The sequence below is a fragment of the Tursiops truncatus genome, chromosome 1 (assembly GCF_011762595.2).
Source record: "Tursiops truncatus isolate mTurTru1 chromosome 1, mTurTru1.mat.Y, whole genome shotgun sequence".
Lineage (NCBI taxonomy): Eukaryota > Metazoa > Chordata > Mammalia > Artiodactyla > Delphinidae > Tursiops > Tursiops truncatus.
The window spans coordinates 148090616-148111051 of NC_047034.1; the positions used below are offsets into that span (position 1 = coordinate 148090616).

General features: G+C 52.6%; 1 protein-coding gene and 1 long non-coding RNA gene across 8 annotated transcripts in view; one reads left to right on the forward strand and one right to left on the reverse strand.

Moving 5' to 3' along the window:
- The window catches only part of ST3GAL3 (ST3 beta-galactoside alpha-2,3-sialyltransferase 3), a 236812-nt gene that overhangs the window by 9682 nt on the left and 206694 nt on the right, over positions 1-20436 (reverse strand). For all 7 annotated transcript variants that reach the window (XM_033867828.2, XM_033867824.2, XM_073790892.1 and 4 more), the window contains 4 exons: positions 18358-18452; positions 14768-14831; positions 13781-13876; positions 13320-13506 (listed from right to left, as the gene is read on the reverse strand). In XM_033867828.2, the coding sequence (XP_033723719.1) occupies positions 13320-13506; positions 13781-13876; positions 14768-14831; positions 18358-18452 (442 nt within the window). The remainder of the gene's footprint in view (positions 1-13319; positions 13507-13780; positions 13877-14767; positions 14832-18357; positions 18453-20436) is intronic.
- Positions 9947-19238, forward strand: LOC117314514 (uncharacterized). The gene is made up of 3 exons (XR_004529287.1): positions 9947-10489; positions 13336-13436; positions 16807-19238. It is a non-coding gene; the product is annotated as an uncharacterized lncRNA (long non-coding RNA).

Here is a 20436-nt window from a genome sequence, read left to right on the forward strand (position 1 = left end):
CAACACCTCTCTCTCGGGCAAATTCTATCCGTCCTCCAAGCGTCAGCTCAAAGGATGGGCCTTTAGGGCCAACTTCGCTGGGTCTCAGCCCCAGTGAGACGAGACAGCAGACCCCAGACCGGCTTCCTCCTGTGCCTCCCTCTGTGTCCAGAAGTGTGTGCGTGTAAGGGGGTAAAGGTCGGGACAGTGAGACCCAGCAGGAAAGGGAACGGTGGAGAAATGGCCAAGATCTTATGCAGAACTGGGGAGAAGCCCCTCCTGGGAGGATCAGGTGTGTACTCAAAGGAATGGCAGGTACCAGCCTGTGCTGAGCAAAGCACAGCCCCCGTCCCTTCTCCAGAGCCCAGCAGGCCCCAACATCCTCCCCGCACCCTACAACGCCGGGTCCCTGCCCACGCCTGCCCACATACCCCCAAAGAGGAGGAAGGGCAGGGGCTGCTCGGGAAGGGACGGAGAGGCAGTAATGGCACAGCTGGGGGTGTGGAGGCTACAGGCTGGTTTTCATAGATATTATTTATGTCTCTTCAACTTTCACCCACTTCACAGGTACGGGACCCAAGATGAAGCAACGGGTTCAAGGTCACGTAAGAGTCTGTACCAAGATGCAAACCCAACGTCGTGATGCCAGGATGGGTGTTCTTTCTGCCACACCATTTATTATCAGCATTGCTGTTCCCACCTCGGGAGGTCTGGGGGGCTAGTCAAGGATGGTTGGGGCCTCCCTTCTCCCCGCCAGAAGCACTGAGGTGAGTTAGGGGTCACTCCGGTTGGTGCCCTGCATCCTGTTTCACAGAGGGGACTGAGGCTCAGAGAGGCGAGGGGCCTTGCCCCGAGGCACACACAGCTGGGGAGAATCTGAGCTGGATTCAACTTCAGAGCCTGGGTCTTTCTGTGACACAAGATTCCCTCTCTGAGACAACACCTCTTGGCTTATCCCGTGTGCTTAAGGGTCCCATATGTAACCACCATGTGAAACGGTAGGAAATTAGCTTACGATCTCAAGCCCCTTTGAGAAGCTGACAAACGCTCCAGGGTGGAGCGGAGGCTTCTGCCTCTCTTCCCATCTTTACTCTTTCCCAGGAGGGGAAACAACTCATGTGACTTCTTGGATTTGAGGAGACGTGTGTCACGTTTACTAGTAGGAAATGCAAAGTCACAGGTACACATACAGCTCCTTCTGGCTCCTTGTGCCAGGCAGCAGCGGGTACGCCAAGGCAGAGCTTGCCTCCCTGGAGCAGGCCCGGCATTCCGGTCCCTGCTCTGCTCACCTGTTCTAAGAGTGCTGAAGCTCCTACCACCTTCGGGCAGACAGCAAGATTGGGACGGGGTGGGAACGAGTCTTATGCTTGGGACTCAAGTCTCAGAGAGCCTGCATTAGGGCACTGGGACCCGGCACCGCTATTTTATTTTTCCCACCTGTCACCGTCCTGGTGCAGGGCCTCCTCAGGAATCCCAGGGAAAGGAGGAACAGGAAGACCAGGATCTGGCTGGGGCATCACTGTGTCAGACAAATACTAAGTAAACACAACTGCAGCCTGTCTCTCAAATAAAAGCCATGGCTCCCCGTCTCAGAAAAATCATACACAGGTACACACACACAACACGCCGCACACCACTGCCAAAGGGAGCAGGGTCCCTGGAAGCGAGGGCATTTGGCGACTTGAGATTGAGAATCTCTGTGTGGGGCAAGAAGAGAGGAGAACCTTATAGACACCAACACTGAAGGGGTCGGTGGGAGCAGCGGAGCCTGCGGAGGAGACTGAGAACCAACAGTAAGAGCGATGAGGAGACGCAGGGAGGGTGTGATGCCACGGGAGACTGTGGGCCTCGGAGTCTGGGAAACCTACGTCCACATCCAGGTTCCGCATCTGTGCAACCAGGGCGTGTCACAGGACTTCTTCAGGCCTCAAGTTCCTCGCACATAACGGGGGCGTCAGGCCCACTGCCCAGACAGCCGTGACGATTAAATGAAGAGCTGTGCGTTTTACAGCATCCGGCCCCATGTCTGGCACCTGGCAGGGGCTCAATAAATCTTGTCTGTTATGATTCTGAGCGTCACAGAAGCCGAGAGTGAAGCAGAGGGTGTGGCCAGCCATGTTAGAGGCCACACACAGGCCAGTTCACAGACTATACACACGCTCAGACGGGGGCCAGCTTTGTCCCTGGGTGCCCTGCAGGAGGGCAGTGGATGTTGGAGGCCTTCCTACTGCTGGGTGACACTGCCAAGCCTGCCACCAGAACACAGCCCTGTTCCAGAAGGCCTATCCAAATGGCCCAAGGCCTCTCACATCTCGCTTCCCTGACCCACAGGACACAGCACAGAGGCCTGTAAAGCCAGCCAATGACGCCGGCCTGGAGTGGCCAAACCTCTCCTCAAGGCCACCTGTGCGCCGCATGCTTGGCTGAATCCCTCCTCCCGGAATGTCCCTGCCTCAGTCCAGCCTGGACCCAGCTCATCTGCGTGGAGCCGCTGGCCTCCTGCTGATGCAACTCGTTCTGCTCTTGTCAGAACAGCCAGGAGCAACGGGGGAAAGCATCTGGGAAGAAGTACCTGCCCAGCTGGGCTCCCACAGTGCTTCCCTGCGCCCTTGCAGGCTGCTTCTCCTGCAGCCTCTTCCTCCTTCTCTGTGGGGGGAGAAGCAGTCTGAATGCCAAGATGAGAGTTCTGGGAGTGGAGAGCCTGACCGTGGCTGGCTTTCTGCAGCCAGGAGTAAGGGCAGGTGTGGTCACTCCTGCCTACACCACCACCCCTCCTCGCTGCTACTGCCTGAGGACAGGTCACCAGCTCACTGGGGTCACTCCAGGAGCCACCAGACCTCCTTGCCTCCATCGTGCCTTCCTTCAATTCCGCACAAATCTGATCTTGACACTCTCAGGGCTAACATCTTCAGAGGCTTTCCACCACCCACTGAGACAGCTTGTCAGGAGCATTGAGTGCCGGTCTTTTTTTTTTTTTCCTTACTCAAAAGGAGTTTATAACCCAGGAGGAAAGACAGGGCTGTGTACAAATATCTCAATACACGGTATAATTATTATGATATAAGAAAGAGCCAAAAAGAGGTTTAAAACATCTGCTATACTTATGTAAAATATATACATAGAAGACATACCCCCAAATGTTCACATGCATAAAACTTAAAATGGGAGGAAGAGCAAGGTGACATACTAAGGAAACTATCAGTAAAATGAAGTAGAGCTTGAAAAGAGAGCTATTTACAGATGTACAAAATATTTCAGAACTAATGATTAACCTGGATTAACCAATCAACAAATACATGAGTCTCTGTTATATATAAGCTATTTACTTTCTGTACAAATATATTCTATAATATTTCAGACAACAAATAACCCTCAAAACATTGATTACCATCAAACAAAAAGAGACCTTTAAGAACATCTGGTCTGGGCGGGGGGTGGGGGGGATGAATTGGGAGGTTGGCATTGACATATATACACTATTGATACTATGTATAAAATAGACAACTAATGAGAACCTACTGTACAGCACAGGGAACTCTACTCAGTGCTCTGCAATGACCTAAATGGGAAGGAAATCCAAAAAAGAGGGGATATAGCTGATTCACTTTGCTGTACAGTAGAAACTAACACAACATTATAAAGCAACTATACTCCAGTAAAAATTAACTTAAAAAAATTTGCTTTCGGGGGCTTCCCTGGTGGCGCAGTGGTTGAGAGTCCGCCTGCTGATGCAGGGGACACGGGTTCGTGCCCCGGTCCAGGAAGATCCCACATGCCGTGGAGTGGCTGGGCCCGTGAGCCATGGCCGCTGAGCCTGCACGTCCGGAGCCTGTGCTCCACAATGGGAGAGGCCACAACAGTGAGAGGCCCGCGTACCGAAAAAAAAAAAAAAAAAAAAAAATTTGCTTTCGGGGCTTCCCTGGTGGCGCGGTGGTTAAGAATCCACCTGCCAATGCAGGGGACAAGGGTTCGAGCCCTGGTCCCGGAAGACTCCCACATGCCATGGAGCAACTAAGCCCGTGCACCACAACTACTGAGCCTGCACTCTAGAGCCCATGAGCCACAACTACTGAAGACGGCATGCCTAGAGCCCATGCTCTGTAACAAGAGAAGCCACCGCAATGAGAGGCCCGCGCACCGCAATGAAGAGTAGCCCCCAGCTCGCTGCAACTCGAGAAAGCCCATGCACCGCAATGAAGACCCAATGCAGCCAAAAATAAATAAATAAAATAAATTAATTTAAAAAATTGCTTTCGGGGGGAGGGATAAATTGGGAGACTGGGATTGACATATACATACTACTGTATATAAAATAGATAACTGATAAGGACCTACTGTATAGCACAGGGAACTCTACTCAATACTCTGTAATCACCTATATGGGAAAAGAATCCAAAAAAGAGTGGATATATGTATATGTATAACTGATTCACTTTGCTGTACAGCAGAAACTAACACAACACTGTAAATCAACTATCCTCCAATAAAAAAACAAACAAAAAAACCCCCAATAAAACAAAACAAAAAAGAACATCTGGTCTAATCCCCTCTTACAGAAACCAAGGCCCTGAAAGGTTTGTCTTCCTATCTAATCCATTTCCCCCAAGGGATCCAGCGACCACCATTCCTCCACACTGACTCCGACTTGAATGCTCACTCTCCCTTGATGGTTCCCTCTCCCAGGTCTCCAAGAACCTAGCAACACCAGGCCTGTGGCTCCTGTGCAGACCCATCCCACAACTGCCTCCTTCCCGCCTTCCTCAGCCCACCCCCGCTTGCGGATTGGGCTGCTCCAGTAATTCTGTGGGTCGGATTTTGAACCCTAACTACTATCTCTGTATCCCTCAGAAAGTTCTTCACCCTTTCAAAGTCTCATTATCATCATCTAAGAATATGGGAAATCAGACTAGCTCCTTCTTCATAGTGTTTGTGTGCCGTGACAGTTACAAGTCACACACATCACGTGTGGCACAAAGGCAGCTCGTTAGCTTCTGCTATTGTTAGTCCACAGGATAAAGTCCAAGCTCCTTGATGTGACTTTGGCTGACAAGACCCTTCACCGTCTGTCCCCTGCCTACCCAGCCTCACCTCCAGCCATTGCCACCATGTCCGTCAAGGCTCAAACCCCTAAGATTTGTGGGGCTAGGGACAAAATTACAAATGGAGGTCCACATACCACATGTCTAAGTTTTAGATTCCAACTATGTGACAGTGACAGTGATGGTATCAAGCTGTTAAATATATTCTATCCTCCCCTGAAAAACCATCTGGAAGGCCAGGTTTGAATTGAGAATTCTGACTCCCGGAGACCCGTGCTGGCCCATGGTGTAGGGAGAGCTAGCCCCAGCCTGCCCTCCCCTTCCCTTCCCACCCTGGTCCCATCTCACGCTGTGGGAAGTACTGTGCACACGTGTGCGGACTGCCCAGCTTAGACATCCAAGTTCGGCTTACAGGCTCTGCAAACATCCCTCCTTGGACTTTGGAGTCTACACAGGGAGGTGTATTCTACCCTCAAGAGGATAGAAGTGGACTTGGCACTGCTGGGGCAAGAAATTCTGAGGTCTCCAGTACCTGGGGATGGTCTAGCAGGGGAGGATGTGAGTGGGGTGGGCATTTCCCTCTGAGCCCTGAAGAGGGGCTCAGCAAGGCAAGCACTGACCTTCTCAACAGGTGCTCGCCACTGCAGCGAGCACAGTGTGCCAGGGGCTGTCAGTGCACTGTCCCAGCGGCTCCTTGCAGCAGTGTATCTGGGAGCCACCCCGAGAAGTTTTCACCATCCCCATTGTACAGAAGAGGAAAATGGAACTCAGAGACGGGGCCTGAGGCAGAGGCATCCGTTCCTGGTACTGAATCCAGTGCTGTTTCAGCGGCCCCACCCACGCCAAAGGAGCAAGAGTGGGAGCGGCTGTGCTGGCTGGTCCAGGTGCCCGCAGCCTCTGCAGGGTCACTGGGCTGCTCCTTTATACTCCGTATGCTGGTTGAACCATACTTTTCATAATAAACCCCTTAGGTTATATTTGAGTTTGGCCATTATAAATAACACTATAATAAAGATCTTTGTAGGCAGATTTTTCCTTCCCTTGGGTGATGGCTCCTGGTGCCAAGTGTCATTTCCTTTCCAAAAAGCTTGTCCCCAATTACACTCTGACTTGTAGCCTTTGAGAGCACCTCTCACTGCACTCTGGCCAGAATCACATATTATAATTTAAACACATTCTCTGAAGACATGATAGGTGATAACTGGCATCCTGTCGCCTTCACGTGAATTTTCTGACTGCCAGGAAGGTTGAACATGTTTCTGTTGTTTACTAGTTATATTGCCTTCTGTGTGATCGGTTCAGTCTCCTGCTCATTAACTGCTGGGGTCCTAATGGCTTTCCTGTCAACTTTCATGATGATAACCATTTGTCATATTTCCTAAACATACTTTTCAAAGTTTTGTGGTATCCAGTCTTTTTTGGTTGTTGTTTAAAGTGTTCATATATTATCAAATCTGATTTTTCCTAGCACTTCTGTCCCTTGAAAGTTCTCTTCCCTCTAGGGCTGTGATTTCTATTCTACTTTCTTCAAAAGTACTACTTTCCTTTGGCTGTATTTTTATATTTTACTTTTTAGTCCATTTGGAATTTATTTTGATGCATGCTATGAGGAGAGGGTCAAAAACCTTTTTGAAAGCTATATTTGGAAAAAGCAATGAACAAGAAGAGGAGTCGATTTGGGGCCGGCTGTGTGATATCAACAGACAACTGAACAAGGCAGAGGCCAGGGACTGTTCAGTTTTCACTTTTTTTTATCAAGGAGAATGATCTCGGAACCTCAGAAAGAAGATCAAACATGGCTAAGAGGAGAGAGGTGCCCAGGAGAGGCAAGAGGGGAGCAAAAGGACGCAAGGGTCCGAATCTAAAAGAATGATCTCTGGGGCAACAGAGGAGGGAGGCGGCCTACTTGTGAGGAAAGAGCCCCCACTGAGAGTCAGAAGATCTGGGTTGGAATCCTGACTCCGCCACAAGTTCCTGCCTTCCTCTGGGTCTCAGTGTCCACAGTTATTTTTTCGTTTACGCATGCCAACTCTGTCTCAAACACAACACTGCAGGCGGTGATGGGCTTACAGAGATAAACAGGACAGTCCCTGCCCTCCAGGGGCTTATAAGAGTTGATGCATAAGAGAACCCTTATGCATAACAGAGTGATGAGTGTCTTGGGAGCTCAGAAGAGGAGCATCTGATACAGCCTTGGGAAGGGAAGCAGGTAAAACATGGAGGTGTGAAATGGGCATAGACTTTGGTATGGGCAGAGTGGAGAGTAATTTTGGGTGCAAGAAGGAGCGGTCAGGACAAGGAAGGGGTTGGAGGGCCCAGAGCATGGAGCGCTATGCCATGGAGTTGGAATTTTACCCTGCAGGCCAGTGGTTCTCACACTTGAGCCTGTATCCAACTCACCTGGAGGGCCATTAAACAGACTGCTGGGCCCACCCCCAGAGTTTCTCATTCACAGCCTAAGGTGGAGTCCCAAAATGCATTGCTGACAAGTTTCCAGGTGATACTGATGCTACTGGAAAGGAGAAAGCACTCTGAGAACTGCTGCGTTTGGACAACGGGGACCCATTAAGCAGGAGAATGAACCAACCAGAGGAACCAATCATCACTTTAGGATGATTCTTTTGGATACAGGTGTGGAGAATGGATTGGAGGGAGGCCTGATTGGATGCAGGGAGATAGGAAGCTGCTGAAATAATCCAAGGAAGACATTTTTAAAAGGGAGAACCACAGATCTGGAGGCTGAATGACTGAATAGAGAAGGCAGAGGAGATGGAAGAATTGAGCATGCTTCCCAGGATTTGAGCCATGAGTTTGTAAGAATCAAGGACTCTCCCTAGAACTTACCGTTGCGTACGGTACACTGTAAATGCTCACTGAATATCTGCTGACAAGTCGTTCCTTTAAAGTGAGGCAAGGTTGAGTCCACTGGATTTAGAATCAGAAGGTCACTGCCATAGAGGATAGGTTTGGAAGACAGAGTGGAGAGTGCTGAGAAACAGAAGGGGGAAAACATGGAGATACGTATCGTGGACAGCTGATGACTCTTCCCAGAAACTTGAAAAAGAAGGGAAGGAGAAAGGGTGAATACCAGCTGAAGAGGGGGCTTTCTTTCTTTCTTTTTTTTTTTTTTGCTGCGTCGTGGCATGCGGGATCTTAGTTTCCCGACCAGGGATTGAACCCGTGCCCCCTGCAGTGGAAGCGTGGAGTCTTAACCACTGGACTGCCAGGGAAGTCCCTGGGGCTTTCATTTTTGAGGTGAGAGAAATGAAAAAAAAAAAAAATAGCTGAACAAATTTGTAGATGTGAGAGGAAGATCCAGTAAAGAGGTAAGAAAAGCGATCAGTGAAAATAGACAGTTCCTGAGAAGGTGGGAGGAGATGGCATCCAGAGCTGGGTCTGAGTTCACCTCTACCACTTAACTAGTTGTGTGATCTTAGCAAGTAACTCATCCTCTCTGTGCCTCAGTTTCCTAAACCCCGAGATGGGGATCATAATAGTATCTATCTAACAGGGTCATGGTGAAAACTGAATAAAGGAATTCAAAGAAAGCTGGCAAACTGAAGATCTTAAATGATGTCTATGATGAGGATGGTGGAAGGAGGAAGAGGAGGAAGAATAACAGGGATCCTGAGGTAAGTAAGCAAGAGGCTCTGGATGACAGTGATGAAGAGGAGCACAGGGGATGATGCCGTGAGCCCCCGTCCCTGAGCATCTTTCCTGGTGGGGGAGGAGCGATGGGCAGGATGCAGGAGGGGGAATGTGCAGGGAGCCTTCCTGGCCCTCACAGGGGATAATGGATCTGTGAAAAAGAGCTGTGTCCACTGGCCATGGCTGCAGAGGAAATGGTATCCAGGAGAGCTTGTCTCAGAGTCTGGAAAGGAGACTGTGGGGTGCGCAGCATCGAGCTGGCTCAGCAGAGGCCTCGTCAAGCAGTAGGAGGCAACGGTGTCTGCCAGCCTCACCATGCTTTCAGGTGCCCTGCACGGAGTCTCCCCAGAGGCAAGGTTGTGTCCACACCGAGCTCCTGCTAGGCAGAGCCCATGCTAAGGCTCTGCATCCCTCTCAGGCCTGGACAGAGCACAGCTTTAGGTGCAGATGGATGTTCAGGCCCTGTCTCAGGCCTGGTCCAATAAGGCCTCACATGCGGGGACCTGGTGGCCATTTGCCTTGTGCTAGATTGCTAGCCCACCCCTGCGGCCTTTCACCAGGTGGTCCATGTCTCTCCTTCCTCTAGGCCTGGCCTCTGACCCCCGCTTTTAGGTTACTTCCTAGGTCAGGCCCTACGGTCTAGACAAAGACTTCACTCCCTAGTGCAACTGGGCTTTTCTAATAGCACCACCACCAATAATAATAATAAAATAATAATAGTATTCATAATTGCCACAGACAGAACTTACTAAGTGTCAAGCACTATGCTAGGTGCTTCTGTACTTCATCTTGTTTAACTTTTAAACCAACCCTGAAAGCTGGGTAGTACTACTCCTGTTTTATGAAGTCTAAGGGGCCTAGGTGATTTGTCTAAGAACCCAGCTAACAAGTGACAGGGTCTAAATTTAAACCGGAGTCTGTATGACTCCAAGGCCTAAGCTGCCTTCTCCTCTTCAACCACCGTTGTCTCTCAGATTCAAGGGCCCAGTTCCCCTGGGTGTGAAGTGGGGCCCTGGCCGGCCTCTTAGATCCCTCTGCCTTCCCCAACGAGTGAACAAAAGCTGCAAGGTCAGGCCTGGGTCAAGGCTGTCCAGGGGCCAACCCCTAGCCCTTGTCCTCTCCTCCCCGCCTGCTGGGTTGGAACCACACCCACCAACCCAGCCCAGGCCCCAGGCCCAGAGGCCACTCAGCAGTGAGGCCAGCTTTCCGGGGTTTCCCAAGTGAGGACAAGACGATTGGGAAGGCAGCTCCCCGGGGCTCTGAAGTGCTGGGTCAGCAGCATCCTGGGGCCCGGTGGGGTGTCTGGTAGAGGCAGCGGACACAGCACGAGAAGCTCTGCCTCTCACATGTCCCGTCCTCTCCAGGTCCCAGGGCTCCGTCCTCAGGACCACAGACAGGGCGTCTCCAGCCTTCATCAAACGCCAGGAGGAGGATGCTGAGGGCACAGCCCCTACTACACTGCATTATAACTAGTTCGGGGACTGTCTCTCCCATGAGACTGAGTGACTTTCTGTTTCCAGGGAGCAGCACAGTGACAGCACAGAGAACACCTGACGATGCCTGGCAAATGAGTAAGCGCGTGGAGGGGTGGAGCCAGATGTGCCTCTGAGAAGAACTTCACAAGAGCTGGAGGCCACCCCTCCCTCCATGGCCCACATATACCTGCATCTCCGTGTCCCCAGCTCCCCCCTCCCCCTGACCTCAGCTTCCCCGCTCAACAGTCCGCTGGTGCTCCTCTGAGCTGCCCCGAGGCCTGCTGGGAACTCCTCCACCTGCTTGATGACTTGGCCTCCTGGGATCTGAGAGATAAAGGGCCTTTAGAGGTAACTTGTTTAGAGTTAGCTGTGCTACTGCCCAGCGAATCAGGAAATCAAACAGCCACAAATGGTGACGAGGACAGCTCCCATGTGGATGAAGAAAGCATGGTCAGCTCTAGCACAGGCTGTTTTGGGGCGGTTTGGTCTTCCTTTCCTATATCTTTCCCTTTCTCATACCCTGTCAGGACTCCTGGGAATCAGGAAGTTACACAGGCAGTGAGCGACTGCTCACATAGCGAGCGGCAGGCAGCGGCCCTGACTGAGGCCTAATACCTGTCCCAGCCCTGCCCAGCTAGGCCTTGGCTCCCAAACACAGAGCTGCCTCCTGCCAGAATTCTGCAGGTGAGGCTCCAGACAGGTGCAGAGGGCTCTCCAGTAGCCCAGGGGCTGCATGGTTAGAAACATAACTGCAGGAGCAGGGCAAGCCTGCAGCTGGGCACCAGACAGGAGGGGGCCTGGAGAAGCAGCCTCTCCCACATTTACCTGGGTCTCCGACGCCAGAGAAGTGAAGCAGGGCATGAGAGAGGTCCTGCGAAGGCATTAGCCCTGGGCTTGGGGTGGAGGAGGGCACTAAAGAGGCTTCCAGGGTAACCAAAAGGGCCTGGGCGGGCCCACTCGGGCGAGGCCGTGGGCATCACTGGTTTTCCTCTGGCAGCTCACTCTAAAGGCCCCAATTATCTTTGACTTTGGAGTCAAGGAAGCCTCATGAACTTCAGAGGACTCCTTCCCAGCTCCTCTCTCCCCTTTCCACTCACATCTCCCAACCCCGGGAAGGAGTCCTCACCAAGGACCACGGGGCTGGTCCTAGATCCCTGGGCATGGCCGCAACAGGATACAGACATCGGCACAATGAGCGTGTGCCTGAGCACGGCCCACACCTCTTCATCCCAACTGCTCCAGTTAGTTCCTTGAACAGGCCTGCCACCAAGGCCAGGCCAGGCAGTAAGGTCCTGAGTCTTTCGGGGAGAAGTGAGGCCCTGCTGTCTGCTCCCTGAGTGGCCTGAGTCTTCCAACTCTAGTTGGCTTCCTTCCTTTTCTTCTTTCTTTCCAGACTCCCTTGGATGACTTGTAAGAGTCTTGAATTAACTGTCCTTGGTGTTCTTGGAAGGACCATGTGACAACACCCACCTGGCTGGCCCTGACCCACCCTTTGGCCCGGCCTCCTGATATGGGTCGCCTGTCCTATCCCAGTGTGCCCAGCAAGACGCAGGATCTGGTGTTTGAGCCAATTCCAGATCATTTGTGGTGGCTGGGCATTGAGGGGTGAGAAAAGCAAAGGGGATCAGGGCCCTGCCCTCCAGGAGCTCCTTTGACAGGTGTCGATGAGCAGAGGAAAGGATATGCCAGGAGGGGGTGGGACGATGGGCAGAAGGCAGGGTGAGGAAGCAGCCCACAGGCTCTCTGGGGTTCCCCGGGGCAGACCCAATTTCCTCCCATTTCTCCCTTAAAGGTGCCTACCTGTGATCCCAACTCTCTTGCCTTCAAGACAAAGAGAAGGGCTCTGAGGACACTAGATGCTCAGGTCCTAGGGTTCTGAAAATGGAGGGGTGCCCCCTCAGCCCCCACACGCCGCCTACTGTGCATGGGCAGCTGGTTTGCTCGCCGCTGGGGCTGGCTAAGGTCAAACCCTTTCCTCCCCTCTGGGGACGCTGGCTGCCACATTCAGCCTGGCTCTGAGATGGGCTCCCCTCTCCCCACTGTCCCACCTACCTGAATTTCTGGACCTGACTTCTGTCTTCGCTCTCGCTTGCTACCTACTTGACACTGCCTGCACTTGGCCTTGCTTGGGAAAAGGCTGTGGAGTTAAACCAAATTGCACTGAGACGTCCATAGGCAGGAGGAGCTGTTCCAGCCCCCCAGCTCTCCTCTAAACCTCCAGGAAGAGCAACTAGCTGCTCACTGTAGGCGGAGCGCTGTCTGTCATCATTCTCCTCTGTAAGAGGCTTGGGTGTTGGAAGATGAATGGCCTGAACTCTGCAGCGCCCCTCCCCTGGGGTGGCTGGTGACAGCTGGTTGAGGGGAGAGGGGGAAGGAGCCTGGACAAGTTGGCCCAGGGCTGAGAGACAGAGGACTCGGGAGGGGCCGCACTGGGTGGTCCAGTAAGGAGCAGTCTGACCCTACTTGGCCGTATAAGCTCTCTTGAGAAACGGGCCCAGACCCTTGTCTGCCTAGACCAATAAGTACAGAACCTGGCCATTCCCACAGCGGAACCAGGCTCAATGGCAGGTTGGGGACACAACCACAAGTCAGTGGTAATAGCACAGAGTGGAGAGAGGTCAGGACTTACAGGTTAGGGAACTGGCACCCTCAAGTTGAGGGGTCTGCTATCCCTGTGGAATGGCCCCAGGGTCCAAATAAGGCCTTCTTCCCCTGGCTGGGAATGAGGGGGGACCCACACGACCACAGTTAGAGAGACCTCACAGAGGGTAAGAGGGACCTGGGGGGCAAGTAGAAAGTGAGGGCGGGGGTTGTGAAGATCAGCAGTAAAGCTGGGTCTAGCCGGGTGACAGCTTTCCATACCGGGGGGCTGAGGCCAGGGACGGGCCCACAGGGTCGCTGAGGAGGCACCTGGGGTCTGGCTAGAGAAGGCTGAGGAGGGACCTGCAGCCTGGGTCTCTGGAGGCAGGTAGCAGATAGCAGGCACAGCAGCTCCAGGAGTCTGGCCAGTGGCCTTGGCACCTCCTGGCCTCTCTGCCCCCTGGTTGCATCTGGGTCCTTGATGCCTCTTTTGAAAGGCTCCTACTTGTTCTTTGCCTGGTTCAGGGAAAGGGGGCTGACTGGGAAGCTGGGCAGGGCCAGGGCAGGAGGGGAAGGAGCTGCGGCACAGGGAGCTCACCACTCTCTCCTTGTAGACGATGTACTTCAACCACTTAAAGTCCTGCCACTTGAAGCCAGCGAGGACAAAGAGGGAATCCCGTTCGTATTGCTCGGGCCGCTGCATGGCACCCTCAGGGTAGGTGATACGCAGCGTCGTTTTGCTGCCCACGTCCTTCTCAAAGCCTTTCACTGGTGCTGAGTTCAGTCTGCAGAGAGTGGGCCCAGTCAGAGACTGCCTTGGGCTCACTGCATGTGGCCTGTAGGCCTGCGTGTGGGGAGGCACCATGACCCCAGAATACCCCAGATGCAGAGGACAGGGAGCCCAGGCCTTGGGCTTTCCGTTCCAAAGCCCTCCAACCCAGGGTTCTTCTTGAGGCTTCTACTGACCTCCAGCCCAATGGGCCAGATGGACAGACAGTTCTCAGTGGGCTCAGGGACCAGGACATGAAGGTGCCTGAGGCACTGCTTTGAGGAGCTCACCTGACCACAATGTCGTAGTCATCAATTCGTGACCCCAGAGACTTGTTGGCAAGGACACCTCCATTGCCCACGATGATGCAGCGGCGGCAGCTGAGGCTGAGGGGACAGACGCAGAGACCTCTGGAGAGCTGTCCACCAGGTCTCCTCTCCCCCTGCCCCTTTGGCCCCTGACCCCATGCCCTTGACCAGGCACGGGCTGGGACAGAGGAGGCGGACTAGTGAGGTTCTGGCAGCATTTCTGAGAGGCCGGAACCACGCTGCGGAGAGCTGGGCCACTCAGGGCTCTCAGATACCCCTGGTCCCTGACACTTCTCCAGGGAAACATGGGTGTGGAAGGGGCTTGGGCACTAGCTCTGGGGTGGTGAGGAAGGAGCTCTGGTAAGATGGCATTCTGGGTTAAAGACTCCCCAAGGGTTAGTGGGTTTGGGCCGCCTTCAGAGGAGAGGGAAAAGTGGGCTGAGCTTGAGGGCTACGCTAGAGAAGCAAGAACAGAGGAATGAGCCTGGAGGCTCCAGGACTCAAGGCTGGACTTATTTTTAACTCAGAAGCCCCCATGCACCCAGTAACCAGCTGAGAACCCTACTCACTTTGCTTCTCGCACCTCTGACCCTGGGGCTTCCCCCACCTAGGGTCTGTTGGCTTCAGAGCTGTCACTGCCTCCTGGATTTAAGCCCCTTCAGCTGCCCCAGCACCCAGCCACTCAGTCCCAGTGCTGAGCTGATCCCAGCCCAGGACGTTCAGTTCTTACCCTCGGATCTCTGCTGCCTGAGGACTGAGATGTCCTGCCAACTGCTTATAGCCCACGGGGGTGGCCAGTCCAGTGCGGTGGCCCCGCTTCCCTGCTCACCCACCCCAGTGTGTATGCGTGTGTGGGTGTGTGGGTGTGCTGGAGAATCTGCCCAGGTCCAGGGAAGGCCAGCTGGGCCTCAACCCCTCTGCACACGCTGGGCAGCCGAGGCGCAGGATACTGGGCAGCGAGTGGCTCACCTGTCCAAGGCAGGGGTCAGGCGGTACTCTTTGGTGACAGACAAGATGGCTTTGATCAGATTATCTGTGGACAGAGGAGGGAGGCAACTGTTAGAGGGTCACTTAAGGGTTCCCATGAGATGTTTGCCGATGAGCCGATTTGAAGGCACGTGGTCCTGGGTCTAGGGTGGACATGAAGGTTGGGGAGGGAGCTCCGGACACAAGGCTGGGCCACTGGCCTAACTTTCTCCCTGAGACAGGAGATGGAGGCAGGAGAAGAGGCGGCACACACATCTCTGCCTGGAGCCAGCCCCCGGCACCCGCGCACAGCTCCTTCCTCAGGCTTCCCTGGCCCTTCCCTGGCAGTCTCGGCTGGCTGTCGGAGGCTCTGCCGTCAGGCCCTGGGACATGCGTCCCCAGGCGTGGGCCTTGCCTGGGAGCTGGGGCATCTCAGTGTCCCCCAGAATGGCAATGCCGGTCAGAGGCAGGGACCACGTGCTCACTTCTGTGCCCCCACCAAGCAGACACCAGGAAGCAAACAAGGAGCCAACCAGTGGTGAAGAGCTAGAGTGCTCCCAGCCAGCTCCCCGGGCCAGGCCACTCTGCCTTATTTTCTGATACCATCTTCCCCTCCCTTCCTCCCTCTAACACTGCTGACCTCTAATCCTGTTCTTGCCAGGCTGTCTCTACCTCCTTACCTCTTCAAGCCCTGTGGCCTGGCATCTGCCCACCTGCACTCCGCTCAGGCTGCCCCTCAGCAAGGGCCCCGTGACCTCTGTGCTCTCAGATCCTGTGACCATATTCAGACCTCATTCTTCTTGACCTCTCTCTGGTTTTGGCAATGATGACTGCTCTCCTTTCAAACTCTGGTATAATGAGAGCATTATAATATAACAGATAATGGTATCAGCCTCGGACTCAAATCCTGGCTCTGCTGCTTATGAGCTCTGTGACCTTCGATAAATCGCTTACGTTCTTTGAGCTTTAGTTTCCTCATCTTCCAAATGAAGATGGTAATTCCTGCTGTGCAGAATTGTTAGGAAGATAAAAAGGTAATGTACATAAAGACCTAAAGATAAGTAAGTCGGTACAATCACAGTGAAAAGCATCTTAATATCAAGTAAAGATGTAGCTGTGCATAGACTAAAATCTTGCAACTCTACTCCTAGGTGGAGAGCATCAGAAAACTCACACATTTGTTTAAGGAGACTTGTACAAGAATGTTCATTGCAGAACTGTTGGTAATAGCGCAATGTTGGAGGCAACCTAAAAGTCCACCGAAGGAAGGCTTCCCTGGTGGCGCAGTGGTTGAGAGTCCGCCTGCCGATGCAGGGGACATGGGTTCGTGCTCCGGTCTGGGAAGATCCCACATGCCGCAGAGCAGCTGGGCCCGTGAGCCATGTTCGCTGAGCCTGTGCGTCCGGAGCCTGTGCTCCGCAACGGGAGAGGCCACAACAGTGAGAGGCCCTCATACCGAAAAAAAAAAAAAAAAAGTCCACCGAAGGAAAATAGATTAAATGTGGTACATGGAATACTACACAGCAGTTGCAAAATCAGTGACCTAGAGTTATGTGTGCCAATACAGATACATCTGAAAAGCGTAAGCAAAAAAATCAACTTGAAAAATACACACACACAAGTACAATATACAATACTGTTTGTAAAGTGCAAAAACCATGCCATATATATATATATATATATTGGACCGGGGCACGAACCCGTGTCCCCTGCATCGGCAGGCGGACTCTCAACCACTGCGCCACCAGGGAAGCCCATCCATGCCGTGTTTTAAACAGATATATAAATATGCTGTAGAAATATATAAACAGGCATGGAATGACAGCCAGGATACTGGTCTCCTGGAGAAGGCGGGGAACGGAGGGGGAAGGGCTACACAGAGCTTGAGTCGTATCTCACGTTTTATTTCCGAAGCTGGGTACAAGAGTACGTGGGTGCTCATTATATTATTTTTTATGCTTTTTTATATGCCTGAAATACTTCATGTAAAGAAAGGATGCCTCTGAAATTAAACACAGCAACCTCATAATTTTTTTTAAAAGATGGACCGGACGACACTGTCAGATGCAGCCAAGATGTCAAGTTAGGGAATGAAAAGCGTCCTTTGGATCTCCTGGGGGCATTGAGCAGTTTCACTGAAGTGGGAGGGGAGAAGATATTCTTCAAGAGTAAATGGTGAGTAAGAGGAGACAGTCGGCACGGGCAATCTTTCTAGAAGTCGCATGAGAAAGCGTAAGGAAACAAACCTTGAAGGAAATGTTCTGTACTAAGTGCCTTCAGATACACTTCATGGTGGGCCTCGGGGAAGGTCACAGATCCCTTCCTTTTCCCGCCTCCAATTTCACGTCTAAGGAAAAGCGTACTGCTGCTCACTGGCCAAGGCCAAGGGTGTGGACTGGGCTTTTGTTTTCTAGGAGGGGAACCTGAGCAGAATGGTCATAAACTGTGGGGTGCTTTTTCTTGCTGGATGGTGGGCTGTGTATCGGGCTTTCCTGCCCTTCATGGCTTAGCAGGATCCGAATCTTGAGTGAGGATTTAGGAGCAAAGTTAGGCTGCTTGGCTACCTGCACCCATGAAAAAGGAGTTCTTCATGGGGTTCAACCCAACCCATGAGATTTGTCCTTGGAGGTTGAAGGTCAAAGCTCCAGTTCAAGAGTATCCTTTTGCTGGCCACTGTCTTTTTTTCAGGGAGGGGTGGGCCAGCTAAGTAGAGGGTTCAGGCGTTCTTGAGTCTGCTGGCCAAATGATATCACCCCTTTAACCGTTATCTTATTTAATTCTGACCACAACCTAATACAGTGGTATTATTCTCTCCATTTAACTGATGAAGAAACTAAAGCAAAACATGTTAGTAACTTGTCCATGGTCACAGCTAATAAAGAGGTAGTACTGTGACCGGAGCCTTCTATGTCTGACGCTAAAGCTGAAACTCTACCATGCCATGAAATAGGGCAGTAACTTGGCACGGAAAGAGAACTGTAAAACTCTCAGGGACGGGAAAGTCTTATGTCAGGAACTGCATGGGTGAGGTCCTTGAGGCAATAGAAGGGGACAGTTCTGAGAGTATAGGGGGAAAGGTTAGCCTTGGACAGGATAAAAAAGGACTGGAGGGGAGGCTAGGTTAAGGTGAAAAAAATCAGAAGGGGATGATGGAGGGCCCTGGGGGCAGCCGTCCGGATGGCCTCTATTTTCTCTGGGATTTCCCCCCTCATATCTAGTCCTCTAGCACTGCTGTCTCTGGCACCCGTTTTGTGTGATCTCACAGCACAGTGTTCTTCCCTCATCAGAGTCCTTACTGCACTCCAAGTACCTGTGTCTGCATTAGACTGGAACTTTTTGAGGAGAGGAACCACATCTGTCTACTCCACTGTTGTGTACCTAGCCCCTGGCAAAGTGGTGGTTTCTGAGTAAACATTCCACTAAAGAAGTAAGAAAAAAGGAAGGACAGGAAAGAGGGAGAGAAGGTAGGGCATTGTTGAGACGGGTGGATTCCCAGCAGGGAGACTTCTGAGGGTACAGCCCTGTCCTGATACTGGGGAGGTAGCTTGGGGGATGAGATGTTAATGTAAAGTGGGGCAGGGTTCCCAACATACCTTGACCTTTGATCCCAAAAGGCGGCACAAATTCCCGGATCCTAGCCCACTTGCGGAAGGAGTCATCCAGGAACATGGGTGCTGGCTTGGAGAACCTGGAACACAACAGGGCTGTTGAGAGTCCCAGAGTGCACTGGGCTGCAGAGCTAAGTGGCTTTCTGTCCATCTGCCTTGGCTGTGGGTCCGCCAGAAGCCATCCTCCATGTGCCAGCATCTCCTCCCCACTCCAGCCTGCACACTGGGCAGCTGCTGTGCGGGGTCTGACGGATCCGGTTCAGCGGAGCCTGAGTGTGGAGGAGCAGGCCTGGCCAGTCCTCATGGGGCCAGCTGTAGGAGTGGAGAGGCAAGATGCACACCGCAGGATCAGCATCTCAGAGCGAGAAGCTCCCTGGGAGGTTAGCCACGTGCGCATCCATCAAATAGTCACTGCTGCCCACGCTGTTCCTGCAATCTGGGAACACGGCGATGAGACACTGTCCAGTGAGCAGAAAAATACCCCAAAATGCAGCCCGTGCAGAGAGACAGAAGTTGGGAGAGAATTCTGGGAGGTGGACCACCAGGGTGAGGAGGAAGGAGAATTCACGGTGAGAGGGCAAAGCAGGTGAACAGTCATAGGAGTTAGAGGTTTGACAGAAGAAAAAAAATCACAGTATCCTGCAGCGGGGAGGCTTCAGACAAGCAGAAGCCTGAGCACTTTTGCTGGCAGAGAGGAGGACCGAGAGAACGCCAAGCTCCACAGGAGGTGGCGGAGGGACAAGGAGTTTACGGGTAGGGGGAGTTTTGGTCTGGAGGAAAGATGGGAGGGAAAAGGGGGAGAGAAGGAGTCATGCGGTGATGCCAAGTTGTGGAGAGAAAAGGCAAGCCTTGCTCTTCTTGGGAAACCGAGGAGTGGGCAGGGCAGGGGGGAGGCGGGGGGGTGGGGGATGGCATCAGAGGGTTGCAGAAGGAAGTGAGGGCAGAGTGAGAAGGGACAGGAGGAACCAAGCTCTTCAGAGATGCTGGGACAGCACGATTTCACTTGGAACCTAGCACCCTGATTTTGAGACCTTTCAGGTAACCTAGCAGCCCGGGAGATGGCCAGCACCTGGTCACTTCCTGTGTGTTGACCTTGTTGCGGGGTGTGCTTAGGGCCTTCCTGGCTGAGAACGAAGGTGTGGAGGCCTAGGCCTCTGTGGCTGACTCTTGTTTCTAACAGCCTGAATCAGCCCACTGAAAAACTGAAGACTGGAGGAGGGGCCCTCCCAGCCCAGAAGCTGGAACTCACCGTCCCCCAATGAACTCTAACCTCAGCATCCATTTCTCATTCCCATCATCACTAACACCATTACAATCACCAGACCAGGGGGAATAACAGCACTAATCACTTGGAGGTCTATCATTACTAGAGGTTTTGAAGTGAACTTGAAAGAGGCAGAAAACTTTCAATGCTGCTCCCTCCCCATCCCTTGCTGCTAGGAAGAAACTGTCAACACGTGATAGCGTGGGAGGGCTATTCCCGCACAGCCGCTTCTTCTGGCCTTCTGAGTTAGCACACTTCACCTCTGTGTAGAAGGGTCACTCATGTTTCTCATACCTAGTACACATAATCTAAGTGAATTAATACATTTGATGTTTTACCAGAGGCCCCGAGGATTCTGACCAGAGTCCACAAGGTCCCTGGATAAGCCTGGGGCAAGAACCTCTCCTGTGTCAGGACTGAGCTTATGAAAGTTTTGCAGTTTCTCAGTCAGGCATGGACATGATTTTATCTGCCTCCCAATATGTACTGCATGTCATATGCTAGCAAAATCTCCTAAGATCTAGCCAAATGGTCTCAACACATTTTTTCCTTGTCTTCTCTCTTCCTCCATCTTTCAGCTGATGAGAAAGTTCATTATATTAATTTTTCCTTAACCCCCCCCCCACCCCTTATTGGGCTTCCCTGGTGGCACAGTGGTTAAGAATCCGCTTGCCTGGGCTTCCCTGGTGGCGCAGTGGTTGAGAGTCCGCCTGCCGATGCAGGGGACACAGGTTCGTGCCCCGGTCCGGGAAGATCCCACATGCCGCGGAGCAGCTGGGCCCATGAGCCATGGCCGCTGA